Here is an 18,987-nt window from a genome sequence, read left to right on the forward strand (position 1 = left end):
ACTAGCCAGTCAACACTGATAATATGAGTTCAAACCACACTCGGGCGGGTTCACTCGACTCAAATCTTAATTTACTGGGATTGTCAGTTTTCCCATCGAAGATCAGTGATTTTCACCGGGTACTCTGTCTTCCCCAAACAATAAAAAACTGACCGCCACGAGGCATGTATCTTTCATACTATGTTAAGATATTTATGAATTCAGGTCAGGTATTGAGACCGGCTTTTTAATTTTCGATTATACTAGCTGCAAAGCTGAAAACAAGACCGCTGATATTGATGAAAGATCCAATGTGTATCGATGAAATATAAATTTATTAAAAGTCTTCGGTAGTATAAACGAACAAATAAGAAGCATGCATCTTTATTGCAGTTTTAGCCATGATTATCGCTGTATGTTTTGTCTTGATATTTTTTATCTGGTGTAATTACAAAATGTTGGTGTATAATGTTATAGAATAGCACAATTAAAATAAAAATATTGTACGCTGATTGATATAATAGTGTAGCTTAAAGAACAAGATGTATCCACAACTGGCTTTGAAGGAGGTTTCAATAACTGTAAGTTCTTTACTATCCATTGGTAGTTGGGTGATTGGGAGATTTGAACCACGTTTAACCCGGCCCTTTAATGATGGATTTCTGTCATAGATATAGGAAGATGTGGTGTAAGTGCCAATGAGACAACTCTCCATCCAAATAACAATTTAAAAAGTAAACCAAGAATATTTGTTTTTCTATCAAGTGTTTAGTGAATCAGACCATTTGTTTCCTAGTTTGACAGTTTCATATGTTGTCAAGTCAGAGTTAATTAACATTGAACATCGGATATGAGTGTTATTCAGTATTGACAGCCATACGACGACCTATGGTATTCCTTACAATAACGTCATTTCTACTATGGTGGATAGTTGTTTCATTGTCAATTATACCACTTTGGGTGTTTTTCCACAATTTAGTGGTCACTGTCAACTAGGTTTAGGAGTAGTTTGAACATAAAAGGTGCAATGTATATACAGGTGTGATTAAAACAGATACCAAAATGAGAGGATATACCTGTTTTCGTCATATACATTGCCTTTAGTTACATCATTCATGAATTCAATTCGTTGTGGTACACATGAAAATCAACAAAAAAAGAAAACCCTTAATGTTTGCCTTTTGCGAGCTACAAAAAAAAATCATTTTTTTGTTGGAGTGTATGTTCTCTGTTCTAAACTTTTTGTGCTTTATACAGTTCTTGAATCTATCGAATAGATTTGTTTATCGTAAAATTTGAAAAAAAGAACTTTCATAGAGATATTCCATTTACTGCAAGCGTATGTACTCCTTTTTTCCTTGCCCTATGTGCCACTAGGCATAGAAAGGACTAAGTAAGTAAGTAAGTATGTACTCCTTCTTACCCTTTGTATTCGTTAAAAAAATAGCCATAGATTAACATCGTTTAGTATTTATTTGTTAAAGGTAACAATTATAGTATGAATTAAACATTCTTCTTACAAATGAGAGGTTTAGCTAGCCATAAAAGCAGGTTTAATGTTTAAAAAATCTTTAAAACATCTTTTTGATACAACTAACAAGGAAGCAATGAAGACGCACTTACAAACAGATTTATATATATTACATAATTAACCACACAGAAGTGTCTAAAGAGTCTTGATATAAAACAGACAAAAAATTCCGAAGACACAAAAGTACTGAATGTATGAAGAGGCACTCCTATTTTCCAAATCAATAACATCTAATGGTTCTGTACCAGCAGATGTAACAGCTGTATTTGTTCCACCATCTCCTTCTGCAACATCGACCAATGTAGTAATAATAATAACATGCTCTCTTTTGGATACCGTGTTCTGCAAGTAAAAGAAAATTGGCTAAAATTGATCCTGAACATTCATGTAATATTGTCAATGTAGCAGTATGATAAAGTGCTAGGTTTTGCTAGCCATAGGACCAGGCTCATTCAATTTCATCAACACAATCAAACTGTGAAGAACCGTTATACGGGAAGTTAGGTAGCTTTAAAAGCAGATTAATCTATCAATTTCTCCCAAAACATGTCTGTCTCAATCGGAATAAGACAGTTATTTTCCATTCGTAATGTTGGTTGATACAGTATATAGCTTGATTTGAAGGTTTTAAGGAGCTTCCCTATTTTAGTTTATTTAGGAGTTGTTTGTTGTTATCCATTTTTTTATTAAGATTGTGCTGATATATTGTATCAAAATACTCCAAGTCCGGCGAATCTGAACGAGTCTTGCATCTTTTTTTTTATTTCAACTTTGCTTGCAGGACTGCAGGCATGAATAGTTGTTTGTTGCTTGCCACACGTGTGTTGCAAATATTTTATGCATTTAAGGAGAATATTTAACAAGTTGTAAACAAAAACTGAAACTAAAAATTCATACCTGTGTTACAATGAACAGCCTTAATATAAGCAATATCTAGATCTCCACATTCTTCTTTGATTTCTGCTTTGGTCTCATTCGGAATGCTTTCGTCATCTTCAAAAGCTTCATAGCATGTTTTATCATCTGAAGGATCCTGTAAAGGCAATTCAATTTACAAGGTAAATGATATATATTTAGATTGAAATGATTCTATAGTTTTATACTTCTATTCTCATAATTGCATTCATACCAGTTTAACAAACCACTGTACTTATGATTATGTTCTGCCCTATTCCATTTGAAATTGCCTTGTGACCCTACACTTCTATAGGGCAGTTTAAAGCTTTCACTTTCAAAATTTGTTTGCAAAGCAATAATAAAAATGTCACAATTGAATAATTAGAGAATCTTCATGCAAAATTGTGTATCCAACTGGTTTGAAGGGATATAATAATGTGCATCCTTGTTTGGTCAGTTTAATTTCCATTCAAAACATTTGTTGTTATTCATCTACATTTACCTCATAAAACTGAACATTGCAGGTTCCGTTGTACTTGATAATTGAATACTCCTAAAACAAAGGAAAATGAAAAAGAATGTTTAATATAAGTAATTAGCTGTAACATTATTCTAAAAGATATTAATGTAAGAAGTTTATATGCCATGTCGTGTAAAAAACTCAGTTTTGTTGACAGATAAACGTTTTTTTAAGTATATGTAATTACAGTGTTTACATATGTTTATTCGTAAAATTGAAATGAAGAATTGGGAATATAATCATTTGTATGTGCATCATTCGTTTAATAATACATTTGATGATGGTGAAATAGTAGTAAACTATAAATAGCTTTAATATATAAAGGTTAAGGTATGATAAGATCTATCACTTTGACAATCAGTAGGATAGCCAGTTGGAATTAAAGGAAAGAAATCGATTTTTTAAGAGAGAAGATATAAAAGTTAAATTGTTATAATTGAATTGTAAACATCTGTTTCTATGAACTAAAACAGTTTTTTTTAAGATGCATAATTCAGGATTATTTAAATCTTGTATATGTGAATTTATTTATATGTTAGAAAAGATCCTCGAGATATTTGTAAATTTTTAAATGTGCATAAAACAGTCGATTGTAGGTACAGATATGCTGCGGTAAAAATACAACAGAACGATAGTATATTTGTCTTTTTAATCTGCATCTTTGCCCACACACACACCGGCGACAGTTTTATTCTTTTAAAAAATCTAAAAAAATGGGCAATATTTTATCTAAAAGAGAAATTGGAGTTTCCTTTTTATGGTCGGTCCTGTTTGAATTGATATTCTTTTGAGAAAGGTATAAAAACAAAATACATTTGATACATAAATTGTCATCTTACTTTGTCTTTACTGGTAATTTCGTCTGCCAGTATAACACCATCTTTCTTTATTATTGCAATATCCGTGTTCCCAATTTCAACATCAATGACGTCATATTCTCCACCTTTATTATCTTTCAACACTTTTTCTGATACCTGAAAATTTACATGTTAAATAGTAACTGTACAATTTTTCACAGAGTTTCATTTGTGTTCAAACATATACATGTATGTGTCTTAGATTACATAAAAGAGTTTTTGATATGCATATCTTATCTAAATTTTGCATCCATATGATGAATAAAGGCAAAAATAGTGTACCGGTGTACAAAAGTCATACATCGATTGATGACAGTTTATGTTCTATAATTGATTTAAATATAACAATAAAAGATGTACATGTGAATGTTCATTCTCTCAAATCAGTTATAATTTTCGTCGGCGTTCCGTAATTCTGTGGTTTGCCATTTTTGTTGTAGACACAAGAATTCATATATATGCAATTTGAAATAGAAAAAAGAGAATGTGTCAAAAAGACAACTATCCGACCAGAAATCAGAAAACAGGCCAAGGCCATCACTAGATCTTCGACATAGCGGATGCGGCTTTTAGCAAAAAAATACTCAAGTTCAGCGACATTTGAAGTCACACTGACTTTGAATCATATAAATGAATTAAAAAAAATTAAAAAAGCACACAAGACTAACAAAGTCAAGAAGCTCCTGACTTGGGATAGGCGCAAAAATACGGCGGGATTAAACGTATTCTGTTAGATTGCAACCCTCCCCTACACCTGAAACCAATGTGAAATAAACAAGCACACAGCAATATGCACATGAAAATGAAGCACACTCCAATCGGTTATTAAATCGTAGAATATATGAGAGTATTATAACCCGAATCTGTCAATAACTGATTAGAATGATTATATATCATCGTTTCTCATTTAACGAGATTGATTTTTTTCGATTGAGCCGCTACGGTTTCGCTTTATTGCCTATGTTAAGGTCGATGTTTTTATTGACATCGAAACGTTTCCACGTTTCTAGCGATAACTGTTTATATGAATATACTTTGGTGAGAAAAAAAATTATCAGTCAGTAAGATAAAAGAAAACTTCGTAACATAGCGACCAATGTATTTGTTTCCAATAAATAAAGGCAACAGTAGTATACCACTGTTCAAAACTCATAAATCCAATAAAAAGATACTATGAGTGAATCAATGTTAATTCCAAAACAAATGCCAGCCTAAATGACCTGACAAAGTATCGTCACTATATCCATATGAAAACGTCTGTTTAAAGGTTTGGTTAACTTTTGAGGTGAATGACGACATTTTGTGCTTTGTACAGAATATTACCATAAAGTTTGTGTATGTTATCATGGTTATTAGTAGTAATTTAAAATAACATTCAACTACAATACCAAAAACTTATTACCTTGGATGCTTCAAACATACTGGCACTCAACAAAATGAACGATAAAACTGTCCATCTATACATTTTCTTACTACAAAAGACATTTGATAATAAATTAATAAAACTTGTCATGCTTATCGATATTTTCTAAATGTAATTCACTTACAGAATGGCTTTATAATTGACTTTTGCTTTTCATTGCGACTTTTGACATATCTATTTCTGACCATTTTTGCGATGTATCTTACAAAATATGCTTGAAGTTGATCTACAAATGCACATATTGCATTAAATTTAAGCCAATTAAACCTTCTGTATATGTAATTTACAAATAATCTTTGTATTTTAATGTAGGATTGATTGCTTTTAACAAAATAATGTATTTATTAACATACTCAGTTGATGTATAGATACATATTTTATCGAATTATAAACAATATATTAATGAATAAATGTACTTAAAAAAAAAAAAAAAAAATTATTACCAACTTACAATTTTGAATTAACAGCTGTTCTTATTTATGGTTTAAATGACCTGCAAATTTGAGAAACAATGTTAAAGATGAAACGAGCATTCAAATACATAGTAGAACAATTTTTGAAAAAAGGATTTGATAACCTCTGTTCAGTTTACACAAGGACACTTTAACTTCTATTGTAAAACTTACTTCACACCAATCGCAGATACCTTTGATATAATAAGCTAGAGTTTATTCGCTGATTCCAGCTAATAGAATATTTTGTTTTTTATGAGTGAAAACAAATTGCTTAATTTTTAGCCGATTCAATTTCGTTTAACCCTTTTCCAGGATCAGTTGCCTTTATTCCGAATGCACTTTGACTTTTTCATATTACACTATGAAGTTATGACTAATTGATAATTAGTTAAAACATTTAAGAATGCAATAACTCTAGTACAAAAGATATCGGACAATTTTTGAATTAAATTAATGTATAAAATATTTGATCAATACACCTAAACATTTGGCGCCATATTTTGTCTTAATTGCTCCGTGTAAGAGTGGTAGTGTTGATATGCAAAGATCACAAATGTAGAAACCCAATTATCAGGTTTAAATACATGAGCCATTAATATAAAGGTAATAATTCTATTATTAAGTTAAAACGTTATCCTGTTTTGTTTTAAAGAAATGAAGAAAAAAATGATAAAGTACGAGAAGCTAAATTTGATTAAATATATTCAGCAAATAGAATACTTCGGCATTATTCTTGTATTTTTACACAAAAATGCAACTTATAATATTATATGATTATATCCTAGTAATTTCGCTAATCATATAAAGTAAGTACATTTAAATTAAAGTTAAATGAAGGTTTTTTTGCATTTATGAAGCAATATTTAAGGATTTGGCAAATTAATAGTTCTCTTTCATTTGTTTGAAATACTAAACAACAATTTGTATGTCTCTTTTTTAAACTTTATGAAAAAACTAAACTGATCAGTTGCGATTTTATAAGGCTGAATAACAATGCGCTACTTCAACGAGTTGTGTGTATGTAAAGACATGAACAGTACAAACCTTTGTTTGAAACCTGTATTTAAATATGGCGGGAACCTGTCGTCTGCTACATTCATTCAAAAGATGTTTGGCATTGTCAAACAATGTTATAGTTCACAAAAATTAACAAATCTACCTTATGTAAATGTCGACTTATGAATGATGCATGAAGTATAAAAAGACATTTAACTGACCTAAATGATCAAAAACATCGCTGAAACAAAAGAACATTTTTAAGATAATTAATCTATATAATTTTGATATAACGTACCTTTTCTTGCCTTTGCTGGATGTCTGAATATTATATCTGCAGCCTTATATAGTCACCTTCATGTGTTCCTTGTTGACGTACAAGCCAATCAGATCCTTCTGGGTTTTAATTATTTAAAGACATTTCGCAATTATTAAATCTGGGAAAAATGGTTTAGGTTAATACCCAGTTTAACCGCAAACTTATGAATAAGCATTATTTCGCAATAAAAATACAGTTAATCCTGTTTCTTCACATTGAGATTAATGCTTGACTACTGAAAGTGAAAATTCATCACACACAACGCGTCTCTAACGATGTCTTTAAAAAATTATAAAAATTTTAAAGGAAATGATGTGTTAATTTAACGCTTCGGTTAATAGTAAAATTATGTTTCAAAATCGATTTGAAATATTTAAGATTTTTTTGTTCATTTCTTATTATGTTGCCCTCCTCTCAAACATTGAGTCTCATGTTTTAGGATCAACATGGTTATGATTTTGTATCCCGGTACTATAATAATATAGTTAAAGGATACTGTTAATTTGTTTTCTTTATTCTAAAAAGTTCCTAAATGAGGTCTGACTCTCATCATCCTAGTTCCCAGTTTTGCATTCCAGATATTAGTGACATTGATATATGTGTAACATTCTGAATATTGCGATCTGGAACCAGTTAAGTCTCAAATGAATTAAGGAACAAGTCGGAAAAAATGAAATACAGTTAGTTTCCATCGGAAGATTTTTCCACCAAACGTAACAAATTTGTTGTCAATCAAGAAATCAAGTCAGTTTCACCAGGCCAGTAGTCAACATTTCGGTGTTGACATGAATATCAATAATGTGGTCATTTTTATAAATTACCTGTTTACAAAACTTTGAACTTTTTGCAAAACTTAAGAGTTTTTTTTTATCCCAGGCATAGACTACCTGAGCCGTATTTGGCACAACTTTTTGTAATTTTGAATCCTCAATGCTCTTCAACTTTGTACTTGTTTGGCTTTATAAATATTTTGATTTGAGCGTCATTGATGCGTCTTATGTAGACGAAACGCGCGTCTGGCGTACTAAATTATAATCATGTTACCTTTACTATTTCAAATAAAAAAATATTTTAATTAGATTGATTTTTATTTTACACAGTTCGATGTATCCTTCCCTATGACATGATAATTGTAGACATAAATCGTGTTTTGTAAAAACAAAAGTCAATCAGATTAAAAAAAAAATTCTGAAACTGACTTTATTTCTTGAAAGACCATACAATGTATATTTGTTACGTATGTAGGATGTGTTTGAACCAACACTCTGTATTCCGCTTTTTGCCGAATTATCCCTTAAATCATATAAGGCTAGATTAGTTACCGATCACAATATTATATTACACATATCAATATAACTATCAGCTAATACATAAAACGTAGTACCGGGCACCAGAATAATATGTGTCTGACTTCATACAGAAACTTCGTAGAAAAATGTAAACAAATTAGCAGCTTCATTTCACTCTCTTTACCGGTCTGTAGATGAAATATCTGAAAAATTACCACCCAAATTTTACCTATTATTCGGTGTTTATTTTTTTAAGCGAAAATTCCGCGGAATGATAAACTCGTCTTCGATAACAATACAAGGTAACGTCAAACGGTATGGTATTTAATCGACAATGAGAAATCCTATACTGCTTAGTCGGCTATAAAAGGCCCAAAATTACCACGGAATCACAGGTTCTTATATATATGCATTTGGCAGATAGCAAACTCCTTAATCGAAAATGTAATAAAATTGAATAAAAAGAAAATTTGTGGGTAAATGAGCGTGTGTGGTTTTTTTTAATTTATTATTGAATTAGATAATATTTTAAAATATCCAACGTTTTTATTAAAACAGAACAGCAACATAGCATCGTACGTACTAATTTAGTTGCTGTATTTGTCCTACAATAATCAAAAGTAACCCATGGCAGCCGTGGAATTGTTTTCATTTAGCAACGAATTAGACGTTTGTAATCGTATTTTAACCTTCGCTATCCTTTGGGATAAAGATGCTCAACCTATGGTTTAATGAATGAATGAATCAATTGTTACAAGATACCCTAAAATATAAATGTACTTAGATCGAAAGGCCAGTTTGATTTACGATATCTTCTACGTCATGGCATAAACATACAAAATTTGATTTAAAAAAAAGGATAAAAATGAATGGCGTCATAATTAAAGTATCGGTATACAAATTGATAAACATGTTCATTATTAAACCATAGTCCAACTGGTCGAGAGAAAGGCAAATCAAAACGAAATAGAAGAAATAAACGTTTGTTCTTACAAATGTTGATACAAATAGTTATCAAAAGTACCAGGATTATAGTTTTATACGCCAGACGCGCGTTTCGTCTACCTTCAAATCTATCTTCAAACATAATTAAATTCTCAAATGAGGCGTTGAATTATAAATCATTTGATTTATAATTGTATACATATCTTTTACAGATTAGAGGCGTTAATGTCTTTGTGTGTAATGTATTTACATGGTCACTTGTCGAGCATTACTATTATGTAATTGACTATGTATTTTATTGTAAAGTACTACATATTAATGAGTTTACGTTTAATCTGGTTGTTATCTAAACCATATTCCTATTTTTTTCTCTCCATTTAATGATTTTTGTAGTAAAGAAAATATGAAATGTACTTAGTTTTGTCTGAGTATTGGATCAGGAACAAAACTTTATAGCATCATGTCTTCAAAGTATGAAAACCCAAATGAATCTGATTGGCTGGTACTTCAACAAGGAACACATGAAGGTGACTATATTAAGCTGCAGATATAATCTTCAGACATCAAGCAAAGGCAATAAATTTGATCAAATCTAGCTACTCGTACTTTATTAGCTTTCGTTTTTTATCTTTAGAAATTACCTTTATGACGCAATTTTAGTTTGACATAATAATATATCATTTTTTAATATGTCTTTGTATTAATACATTTGGGTAAAATTATATTTGTATAGGACAATGCCCAGTATTTTATTCATCTGAACGGTATCTATATAAATTATATTCACCCTTCCCCGGTAACCTAAGAACCGCCCGGTACCCCATCTTTTGATCCCGTCGATGTATCGTCCGGTACCCCATCTTTAAAACTGTATGGGCACCGCCTGGTAGCCAATTTTAGAACCGTTGAGGTACCGCCCGGTATCTTAAGAACCTCTCGGTACCCCATTTTTGCAACCGTCGGAGTACCGCCTGTACTTATGTATATAAGGGGATGCGAGAGAGATCAGAGAGAGAACACAAATAGAGTGGAGATAGTTAGCTACAAGACTTGAGAGTAATATTGTGTTATTGAATAATGATTATTGTTCAACTGTTTTATTTTTGTCCAACTGATACAGATTACATAGTGATTTGAATTGAAACTTTGTGATGTGGTTTGTTTTCTTTGTGCCATTTGAACATGGATTTTACGTAATTTACTCAACCTAAAATAACACATCGACAAATACGACTCCATACAAAAACGACAACGCTACATTTATATTAATGGCTTATACATTTTAACCTGTAAATAAAGTTTCTACATCTTCGATCTTTGCATATTACTACTACAATTCCACATGCAATTATTGAAGTCTCTTAAAATATGTTTTAATACATTTTGTTAAAAATAGTCCGATTGTTTTGTTTGTTATAGAGTTATTGCATTATTATATGTTTGAATTTATGATTAATTGGTCATAACGTCATAAATTTCATAGGGTAAAATGATAAAGTCAGGGTTTCGTTTGCATAAGGATGGTACGCAAATGACCCTGAAAAGATTTCAACGAAATTGTATCGGATCAAAATTTAAGGAAATGAGAACGGAAGTGGAGAGTGTGTCAAAGAGACAACAACCCGACCATAAAATAGACAACAGCAGAAAGTCACAAACAGGTCTTCAAGGAAGCGAGAAATTCCCGCACCCAGAGGCGTCCTTCAACTGGCCAATAAACTAATATATATATTTTGGTCTTTTGTGGATAGCTGTCTCAATGCAATCATACCACATCTTCTTTTTTATTTATACTAGTTCAGTGATAATGAACGCCGTACTTAACTCCAAATAGGTCGAAAGGAACTAAAATTAAAAATAATACAAGACTAACAAAGGCTAGAGGTTCCTGATTTGGTACAGGCGCAAAAATGCAGTGGGATTAAACATGTTTATGAGATCTCAACCATCCACCTATACCTCTAGCCAATGTTGAAAAGTAAACGCATAACAATACTCATATAAAAATGTTCTTCAGGAGAAGTCCGAGTCTGATGTCAGAAGATGTAACTAAAGAGAATAAACAGAATGACAATAATACATAAATAACAACAGACTATTAGCAGTTAACTGACATGCCAGCTCCAGACTTCATTTAAACTGATTGAAAGATTATGTCTTCATCATATGAATATCCGGCACAATCCTTTCCGTTAGTGGTTAAGTATCATACCATTATAACATATATAAGAAGAACACAACCCTTGTCATGCCAACAACTGTTTTTTTAAATACATGTGTTTAGTTCCGATGCAAAGACCTTATAAGTGAATCAATATATTAAGCATTTTTAAGGTGTTTTGTTTTTAAACTTATCATTGAATTCGATAATGTTTTGAAATATCTAACGTTTTATTAAAACAGAACAACAAAATAGCATCGTACGTACTGTTGACTCAGTTGTTTATCCTACAATAAGCAAAAATAACTCATGCCAGCCGTATATTTGTTTTCATTTAGCAATGAATTAGACATTTATAAACGTAATTTAACCTAAAGTCCAACTGGTTGAGAGTAGGATAACGCAATGAGAAATAGAAGAAATAAACGCTTGTTCTTAAAAATGTTGATACAAATCGTTTTTCAAATAATTTTTAACTATGAAATGAAGCGTTGAATTAGAAATTCATTTGATTTATAATTTTATAGATATCTTTTAAAGATTAGAGGCGTTAACGTCCTTGTGTGTTGTTTAACTAAATGTATAAAAAACAATGTTTAAGAGATCTAAAAAAGTTGAGGCAATTTTAGTCATCATTTTCCCATGTTAGAGTTGCATTGTAATATGCAAAGATCAAAGATGAAGAAACTCAATGCTCAATTTAAAATTTATAAACCATTAATACAAAGGTAAAGTTTCTTATATTAAGTGTACGAGAAAGAACGAAAACTAACAAAATACGAGAAGGTAGATTTTATCAAATTGTTTCAGCATATTAAATACTCGGGCATTATTCTGGTATATATAAATAATAAAGCAACTAACTATATTAAATATCATGCTTCGAAACAGTCCGTGCAATTTATTTTGTTATATAAAATTAAAACCGTCTTTAGGGTAAAATTAAGATATTTCTGCATTTACTAAGCCATATTTATAAAAGGACATAGTTAATTATTGAAACCTGTATATTAATATGGTGAGAACCTGTATTGTGGGATTAATCTGCCTCGTTTATTCAAAAGCTGTTTGGCATTTACAAAAACTCTGCCAAACACTATCTCATCAAAATGTCGATTAATGAATACCTTTCAAATTAATTAAGCATGAAGTATATTGACACCTAGGTTTTTGGCATACCACTGGGCCACAAGTTTATTGTTTTCTGTTTAATATTAAATTTATATTAAGGTCCATTTTTTTACATCTCGTGATCAATTTTATTTGACAATCGCCACTGGAAGTCAGCAGGGTTAAAAAAAAATCTGTTGTTCAACCTGTTCGTCAAATGCGTTTTGCGTTTTGTTTAAATATACTTTTTCACTTTCTCGGTCTTTTGAAAACTACTTTCAAACCTATGATTACGTTGGATAAAAACCGCAATTTTTATACGTGTGCATGTCAAACAAATTTCGTTGTAGAAGGGTCTAAAAACAGCACAAACAACATTTTCCAAAAGACCAAAAAAGTGAAAAAGTATATTTAAACAAAACGCATTTGACTTACAGGTCGAACAACTGATGTTCTTTAACCCTGCTGACTGCCATTGGCGATTGCCAAATAAAATTGATCACAAGATGTATCGAAATATTTCTTTAGTACACCAGATCTAGATTTCGACAATATATGTCTTTTCAGTGATGTTAGGGATCGAAACGGTATTTGGAAGGCCATCTTGTGATCAATTTTATTTGGCAATCGCATATGTTCCTTGTTGTAGTACCAGCCAATCAGATCTCTCTGGCTTTTATACTTTGAAAACATGTCGCAAAATGTTTTGTTCCTGATTCAATACTTAGATTTTATTAATAACAATGCAAGCCATATTTTTCTACAGAAATCATTAAACGGGGAACAAAAACAGAAACATGGTTTAGATAAATAATAAATAATAAACGTAAACTCATTAATATGCAGTATTTTGCAATAAAATAACATAGTCGATTACATAATGGTAATGCTCGACATGTGACCATGTAAATACTTCAAACACAAGGACGTTAACGCCTCTCGTCCCTTAATATATCTTTAAGATTATAATCAAATGATTTTCCAATTCAACGCTTCATTTGATAGTTAAATTATGTTTAAAGAGGGTACAAAAATTTCAGCAAAATAATAAACATTTGTTTTTTCATAACAAAGTTTACTTATTACACTATTAGTTTTTACTTTATAATATGATGTAAATATTAACAAAAATATCGATTCGATTGGGCTCCAGATGACTTTTGAAATGTTTATATCATTGAAAAAGCTTCACATTATCTCCCTTCTGTGCAAAAAAGCTATTTTTGGCATTAAAATTGAAATATCTGTTATTACTCATCGGTGACCTATGTTTTTTATTGCTTTTTTCAAATAAGCTATATATCAACTAAATAATTTTAAGCGATTTCTGTATATAAGTTCTTTTTTTATTTTAATATTACCTCTTTTTTTCCTATTAATTCAACAGAAAAAAAAGTACCTTTACAAAAATATACAATTCTTTTGAAGGCAGACAAGCAGATTGTGAGCGTAAATGATCGGTGACCCCTCTTTTTTATTTCATTTTTCTATTAAGTACAAGATGAAGTTCATTTATAGAAAAAAACTAGCGAAATCTTATATTAAATAAAACATAAATGATTTAGACCCGATAGATTTGTATCAACATTTTTTTCAAAACAAACGTTTATTTCTTCTATTTCTTATTATGTTGACCTTCTCTAAACCAGTTGGACAAATGTTTATAATGAACATGAGATGGATGACGTAAGAAGCCGAAGGTATTCCACGGAAAATTTTTCGCTCCTACAAATCCAAGTAAAACTAATATATTAAAGACGTAATCAAGAGTATAAGTATACTGAATAGGTGCCTAATAGGTAGATAGTTGAATTAGAACTAGCTGGTTGTAATACTTCAACAAATATACGGACAAAAAACCATATTGATGATGGCAAGTTCGGATATCCACAGTACTGATGTCAGCCATATTAAAAACTTACCCGAGTCATATAAAAACGTAGTGAAAAATGGTCTGATGGCCGATAATCAGGTTTAAACTCTATGAATCCACATGGGATTCTAGGTTCTGTTGAACCCGTTTTCCTGCTAGAGAAAGATCTGTTTTGTGATGTCAAACCAAACATAAATCAGTTTCTGAACCATGTTGAACTTTATTGATCATGTTTTTAATTCTAAAAACCTCAAAGGTTTGCAAAGGGTATAAGGGATGTGGCACATTTATCCTGACTCTGAAACTGACAGAGACACTTTAATAACAAAGGACCTGGTTATAAGGAAAAAGCTTTTGAAAATCTATATCCGCAATTCTAATTCAAAGGTATACTCTCCAAGGACACAACAATGATGGAACACGTGATAGACGCAAATACAAACGCCCAGTAACATCAACAACCGACCAAATTCACGAACGAACATCAAATATTCAGAAACCACAGGGACCCTAACTATCAGCAAGCTCAACAAAATGTAAATAAACTTAATAAACATTAAATAGTATAATTATCTAGCTATTTTCATGAACATTTATTTGTATATATTTACTTTTCTTCTGTGTTTTTATTTATAGTGTAAAAAACAAAATTGAATAAAAAAAGAGTTTTTTTCAATAAAAGATTGTATGTGTCCAATTGATGTTATGGTAAACATAAACAATGTTCTCATTTTATGTTTGTTCATGACTTTTATTTATTATGTAAAAAAAAAAAGGGATACGATATAATATTAGATTATATGTGTTTGAATAATGATATCGAAAATGAAAATTGGTTATCTTCCATACATACTGTATATTGTATTGCTGTTGATAAGAGTAGTATATATATATTAACCAATCAAAAAGAGAAATTTAACACAAAACTCGATCATATGTTCTCAATTGACGAAATAGAAAACAGTGTAATGTTTCATTTATCTTATATGTATGTTTATTCACAAAATACCAACAAAAACAAATGTCTGAAAGAAACAGATAATTTTAAAACAAGCATTAAACCAACAAAAAGAAAAAAAATATTCACTTGATAACAAACGATCATTAGTTCTACTATTCACGTCATTAGGCTGCATTAGTTTAATTCAGATCATCATTAAAATGCATTTATTACATGAATGCACTGATTGCACAAAAGAATCTTCTATTTTCTGCAATTCCAACAAGGATATTTGGAAAATAAATTTATCAACAACATGTAGTATATCACCATAAACAGCCTCACACACAGGAAGTACGAAACGAATTACATTCATATATTTTTGCACCATACTATCCAGACACACATACTCCACAACCAGCTATGCTAATACGCAGTATATTCGATTCAAGTACAGATCCGCATTGTATTAAAACACATGACACACACAGCAGCTTAAAGTGAACATTCGAAAATCTCCAAAGAATTCTACACAAACAGATATAATTTCCAGGTTCAACTGTATGGATAGTTAAAGACGTTATCAAAAACTGTTGAGAATATGTTTCATTTGAAAACAGTTAAATTGTTGTTGAGCGCTCTATTGAACAATCCAAATTTCTGAAAATCAAGCTCCTATATACATACAGGTACATGTACATTCTACACCTTTGAAAAAACAAACAAAAAAAATGCTTAAATCTATTAATTTTAGAGCTCTAAGTAAGGTAAAAGAGGCTGCAAAACTGTATTATTGTAAAAAACAAATCTATTATACTTAAATGACGAGGTCCAATTTGTCAGCCATCATCGGGTAAAAACGACAAATCGGAGAATTCGAATTTATATGTAGCTAATATAGGACAATGGTGTAGATTAAAAAAATACACCATTCAAGACCCTTTTCTTTTCCACATAATTAATATTGCCAATAATTAACAAGTTCCGGGACGAATCCGATACCGATACCAATAGTATATTCACCTGTTACCTATTACCTTATCTGTACGTTCCGCATCTGAAAGGCGCACCACCAAACGGTGTATTTAAGATTTTGCTATATACACGGGTCATAATAACAGGGTTGACACTTCTAAATTCAATCATTGTCAAAGTGTTCCCTATTGAAGTATTTTAATAAGTATTATAAGACTTTCTAAGATAACAATACGAATACTAAAAATCATGACTTAAGGCGTACAGGTACAGTTTTCAATTTGTTAGCTGGCATGACGTAAAACAGCGAATCAAAGAATTCAATTTTTTTATAACTAATATAGGACAATGCTGTTGATTAAAAAAACACTCCGTTCCAGGACTTTTTGTTTTCAAAATAATTAATATCGATAAGTTCCAGGTCGACGGGATCCAACAGAAAAAAATGAAAGCAGAGAAAACTGTGTATCTTATAATCGGCATAACTTTAACATAACAATACCAATACTAAAATAAGGTTTACGCAAAGTTATATACTTTAATTTAGTCACGAACCCGCACTATCGTGGGTGTGTTCTAGTATTATAATGATACATATATATCATATATACTCATGCATGACTACTATAATACTGTTGGTCTTAGTTGTATTGTATACAACAACTTAGAACAGTTAGTTATGATGTATATCTCTGTAGTAATATTTGCTAATACATGTATTTTTCATTATTTAGATGAGTTATAATTTAAATATTTGCTCCTTGAACTGTCAAGGGCTAAGGAAAAAATATAAACGATATATCTGGCGTGAAAATCAAAAATGTGACATCTTGTTTATTCAAGATTCACATTTTACTAATAAAAACATAAACATAATAAATAGTGAAACTAAATGTAAGATATACCATAGCTTTGGCAATTCCATATTTAAAGGTGTTTCAAATTTAATTAAAGATAACATAAATCAAAAAAATAATAAATGAAATTAAAGATGAGGAGGATAGGTTATTCTAATTAATGTAGAACTTGATAACAACATCTTCACTTTAGTAAATGGATATGCACCAAAGATACAAAGAAATAGAAATTTCTTTCTTAAAAAAATAAACAACTTAATTGAAAAAAAAAGATTAGGCATGTTAATACCTGGAGGGGATATACATGAAAGTATGACTGAAAACGACAAAACAAGTACGTGTACACAAAAGTTTAATAAACTTGTAAATAGTTTGAAACAATTAAAAAAAAAAGCACAAGTTAGTTGGTTTGTGGCAAGAAATTAACCCAAAAAAAGACAATTTACCTGGAGAAGGAAAAATAACTTAAACATTGCAAGCAAAATAGATTATTTTCTTATCAGATCCGATATAAGACCACATATTACAGCAGCAGATATTAGACCCGCTGCTATTTCTTACACTGATCATCAGGCAATTTCGTTAAAGCTAAGACACAAAGCACAAAGCAGAGGCCGATGTTTCTTTAAAATTAATAAAAGTATATTGAATGATACACAAAAAAAAATTTAATGAACATGTTTATAAATTTGTTTACCGATATTTAAGTATGAAGCAATTTTTTTATCCTTATTTCTAACCCAACTTTCATAAGTTTATGCCATGACGTAGATGATATTGTAAATCAAAATTGGCCTTTCTATCTAAGTACATTTATATTTTAGGGTGTTCTTGTAACTATTGATTCATTCATGCATTCAACCATTGATTGAGCATTTTTACCCCAAGGGATGGCGAAGGTTAAAAACGGCTGCCATGGTAGTTTTTTTATTATTGAAGGAGAAAATACACCAACTTAGTAAACAGTACGTACGATGCTATTTCGCTGTTCTGTTTTAAAAAATTATCGTTAAATACTTTAAAATATTATCTAATTCAATAATAAATTCTAAAATAAAACTCTTGAAAATGCTTAACTTTGAGCCGATACAATTTTGTTGAACTTTTTTTCATGGTCATTTACTTACGATTCTTATGCAAACGAAACCTTGACTTTATTATTTTACCCTACGGAATTAATGAAATTATGACAAATTAATCACGAATTCAAACGTAAAAGAATGCAATAACTCTTTAACAAATATACAAATCGGACTAGTTTTAACCAAAAGTATATAAAAATGTTTAAGAGACCTCAATATTTTGCGTGTTGAGTTGCAGATGATATGCAACGATCAAAGATGCAACAACTTTATTCACAGGTTAAAATAAGCCATTACTATAAGGTTTGAGCGTTATACCATGCACAGGATTTTCAAAGATAAAGAACGAAAACTAATAAAATAGGAGAAGCTAGATTTTATAAAATATATTGCCTTTGCTTGATGTCTGACGATTATATCTGCAGCCTACTATTGTTACCCTTATTTGTTCCGTGTTGTACCACCAGCCAATCAGATCATTCTGGCTTTCATATTCTAAAGACATGCTGCAATAAAGTTTTGTTCCTGGTCCGATACTTAGAAAACACTCTGTACATTTTAAATTTTCTTTACTACAAAAATCTTTAAATGGAGAGAAAAGAAATGAAATATGGTCTAGATAAAATCCAGATTAAACGTAAACTCATTAATATGCAGTATTTTTCAATAGAATTACATAGTCCATTACATAATGCTTATGCTTGACAAGTGACCATGTCAATACATCACACACTAGGACATTAACGCCTCTAATCTCTAAAAGATATCTATAAAATTA

At 30.5% G+C, this 18,987-nt stretch overlaps 1 protein-coding gene across 1 annotated transcript; it reads right to left on the reverse strand.

Moving 5' to 3' along the window:
• Positions 1–1,721: 1,721 nt before the first annotated feature.
• LOC134712425 (uncharacterized) lies at positions 1,722–5,766 on the reverse strand. The gene is made up of 6 exons (XM_063573956.1): positions 5,659–5,766; positions 5,187–5,256; positions 3,767–3,901; positions 2,910–2,960; positions 2,408–2,543; positions 1,722–1,852 (listed from the first exon to the last, which is right to left on the reverse strand). The coding sequence occupies exons 2-6, from the start codon at positions 5,247–5,249 to the stop codon at positions 1,731–1,733; spliced, it is 507 nt and encodes a 168-aa protein (XP_063430026.1). The 5' UTR covers positions 5,250–5,256; positions 5,659–5,766; the 3' UTR covers positions 1,722–1,730.
• Between the last annotated feature and the right edge of the window lie 13,221 nt (positions 5,767–18,987).

This window comes from Mytilus trossulus, chromosome 1, assembly GCF_036588685.1.
Source record: "Mytilus trossulus isolate FHL-02 chromosome 1, PNRI_Mtr1.1.1.hap1, whole genome shotgun sequence".
NCBI lineage: Eukaryota > Metazoa > Mollusca > Bivalvia > Mytilida > Mytilidae > Mytilus > Mytilus trossulus.

Bases quoted from the DNA above. Each gene is read 5' to 3' on its own strand.
- LOC134712425 (XM_063573956.1), bottom strand. From the start codon at position 5,249: ATGTATAGATGGACAGTTTTATCGTTCATTTTGTTGAGTGCCAGTATG. The intron at 3,902-5,186 runs GTAATAAGTTTT...GTAAATTTTCAG, and splicing joins GTATGTTTGAAGCATCCAAG to GTATCAGAAAAAGTGTTGAA. The intron at 2,961-3,766 runs GTAAGATGACAA...CCTTTGTTTTAG, and splicing joins AAATTACCAGTAAAGACAAA to GAGTATTCAATTATCAAGTA.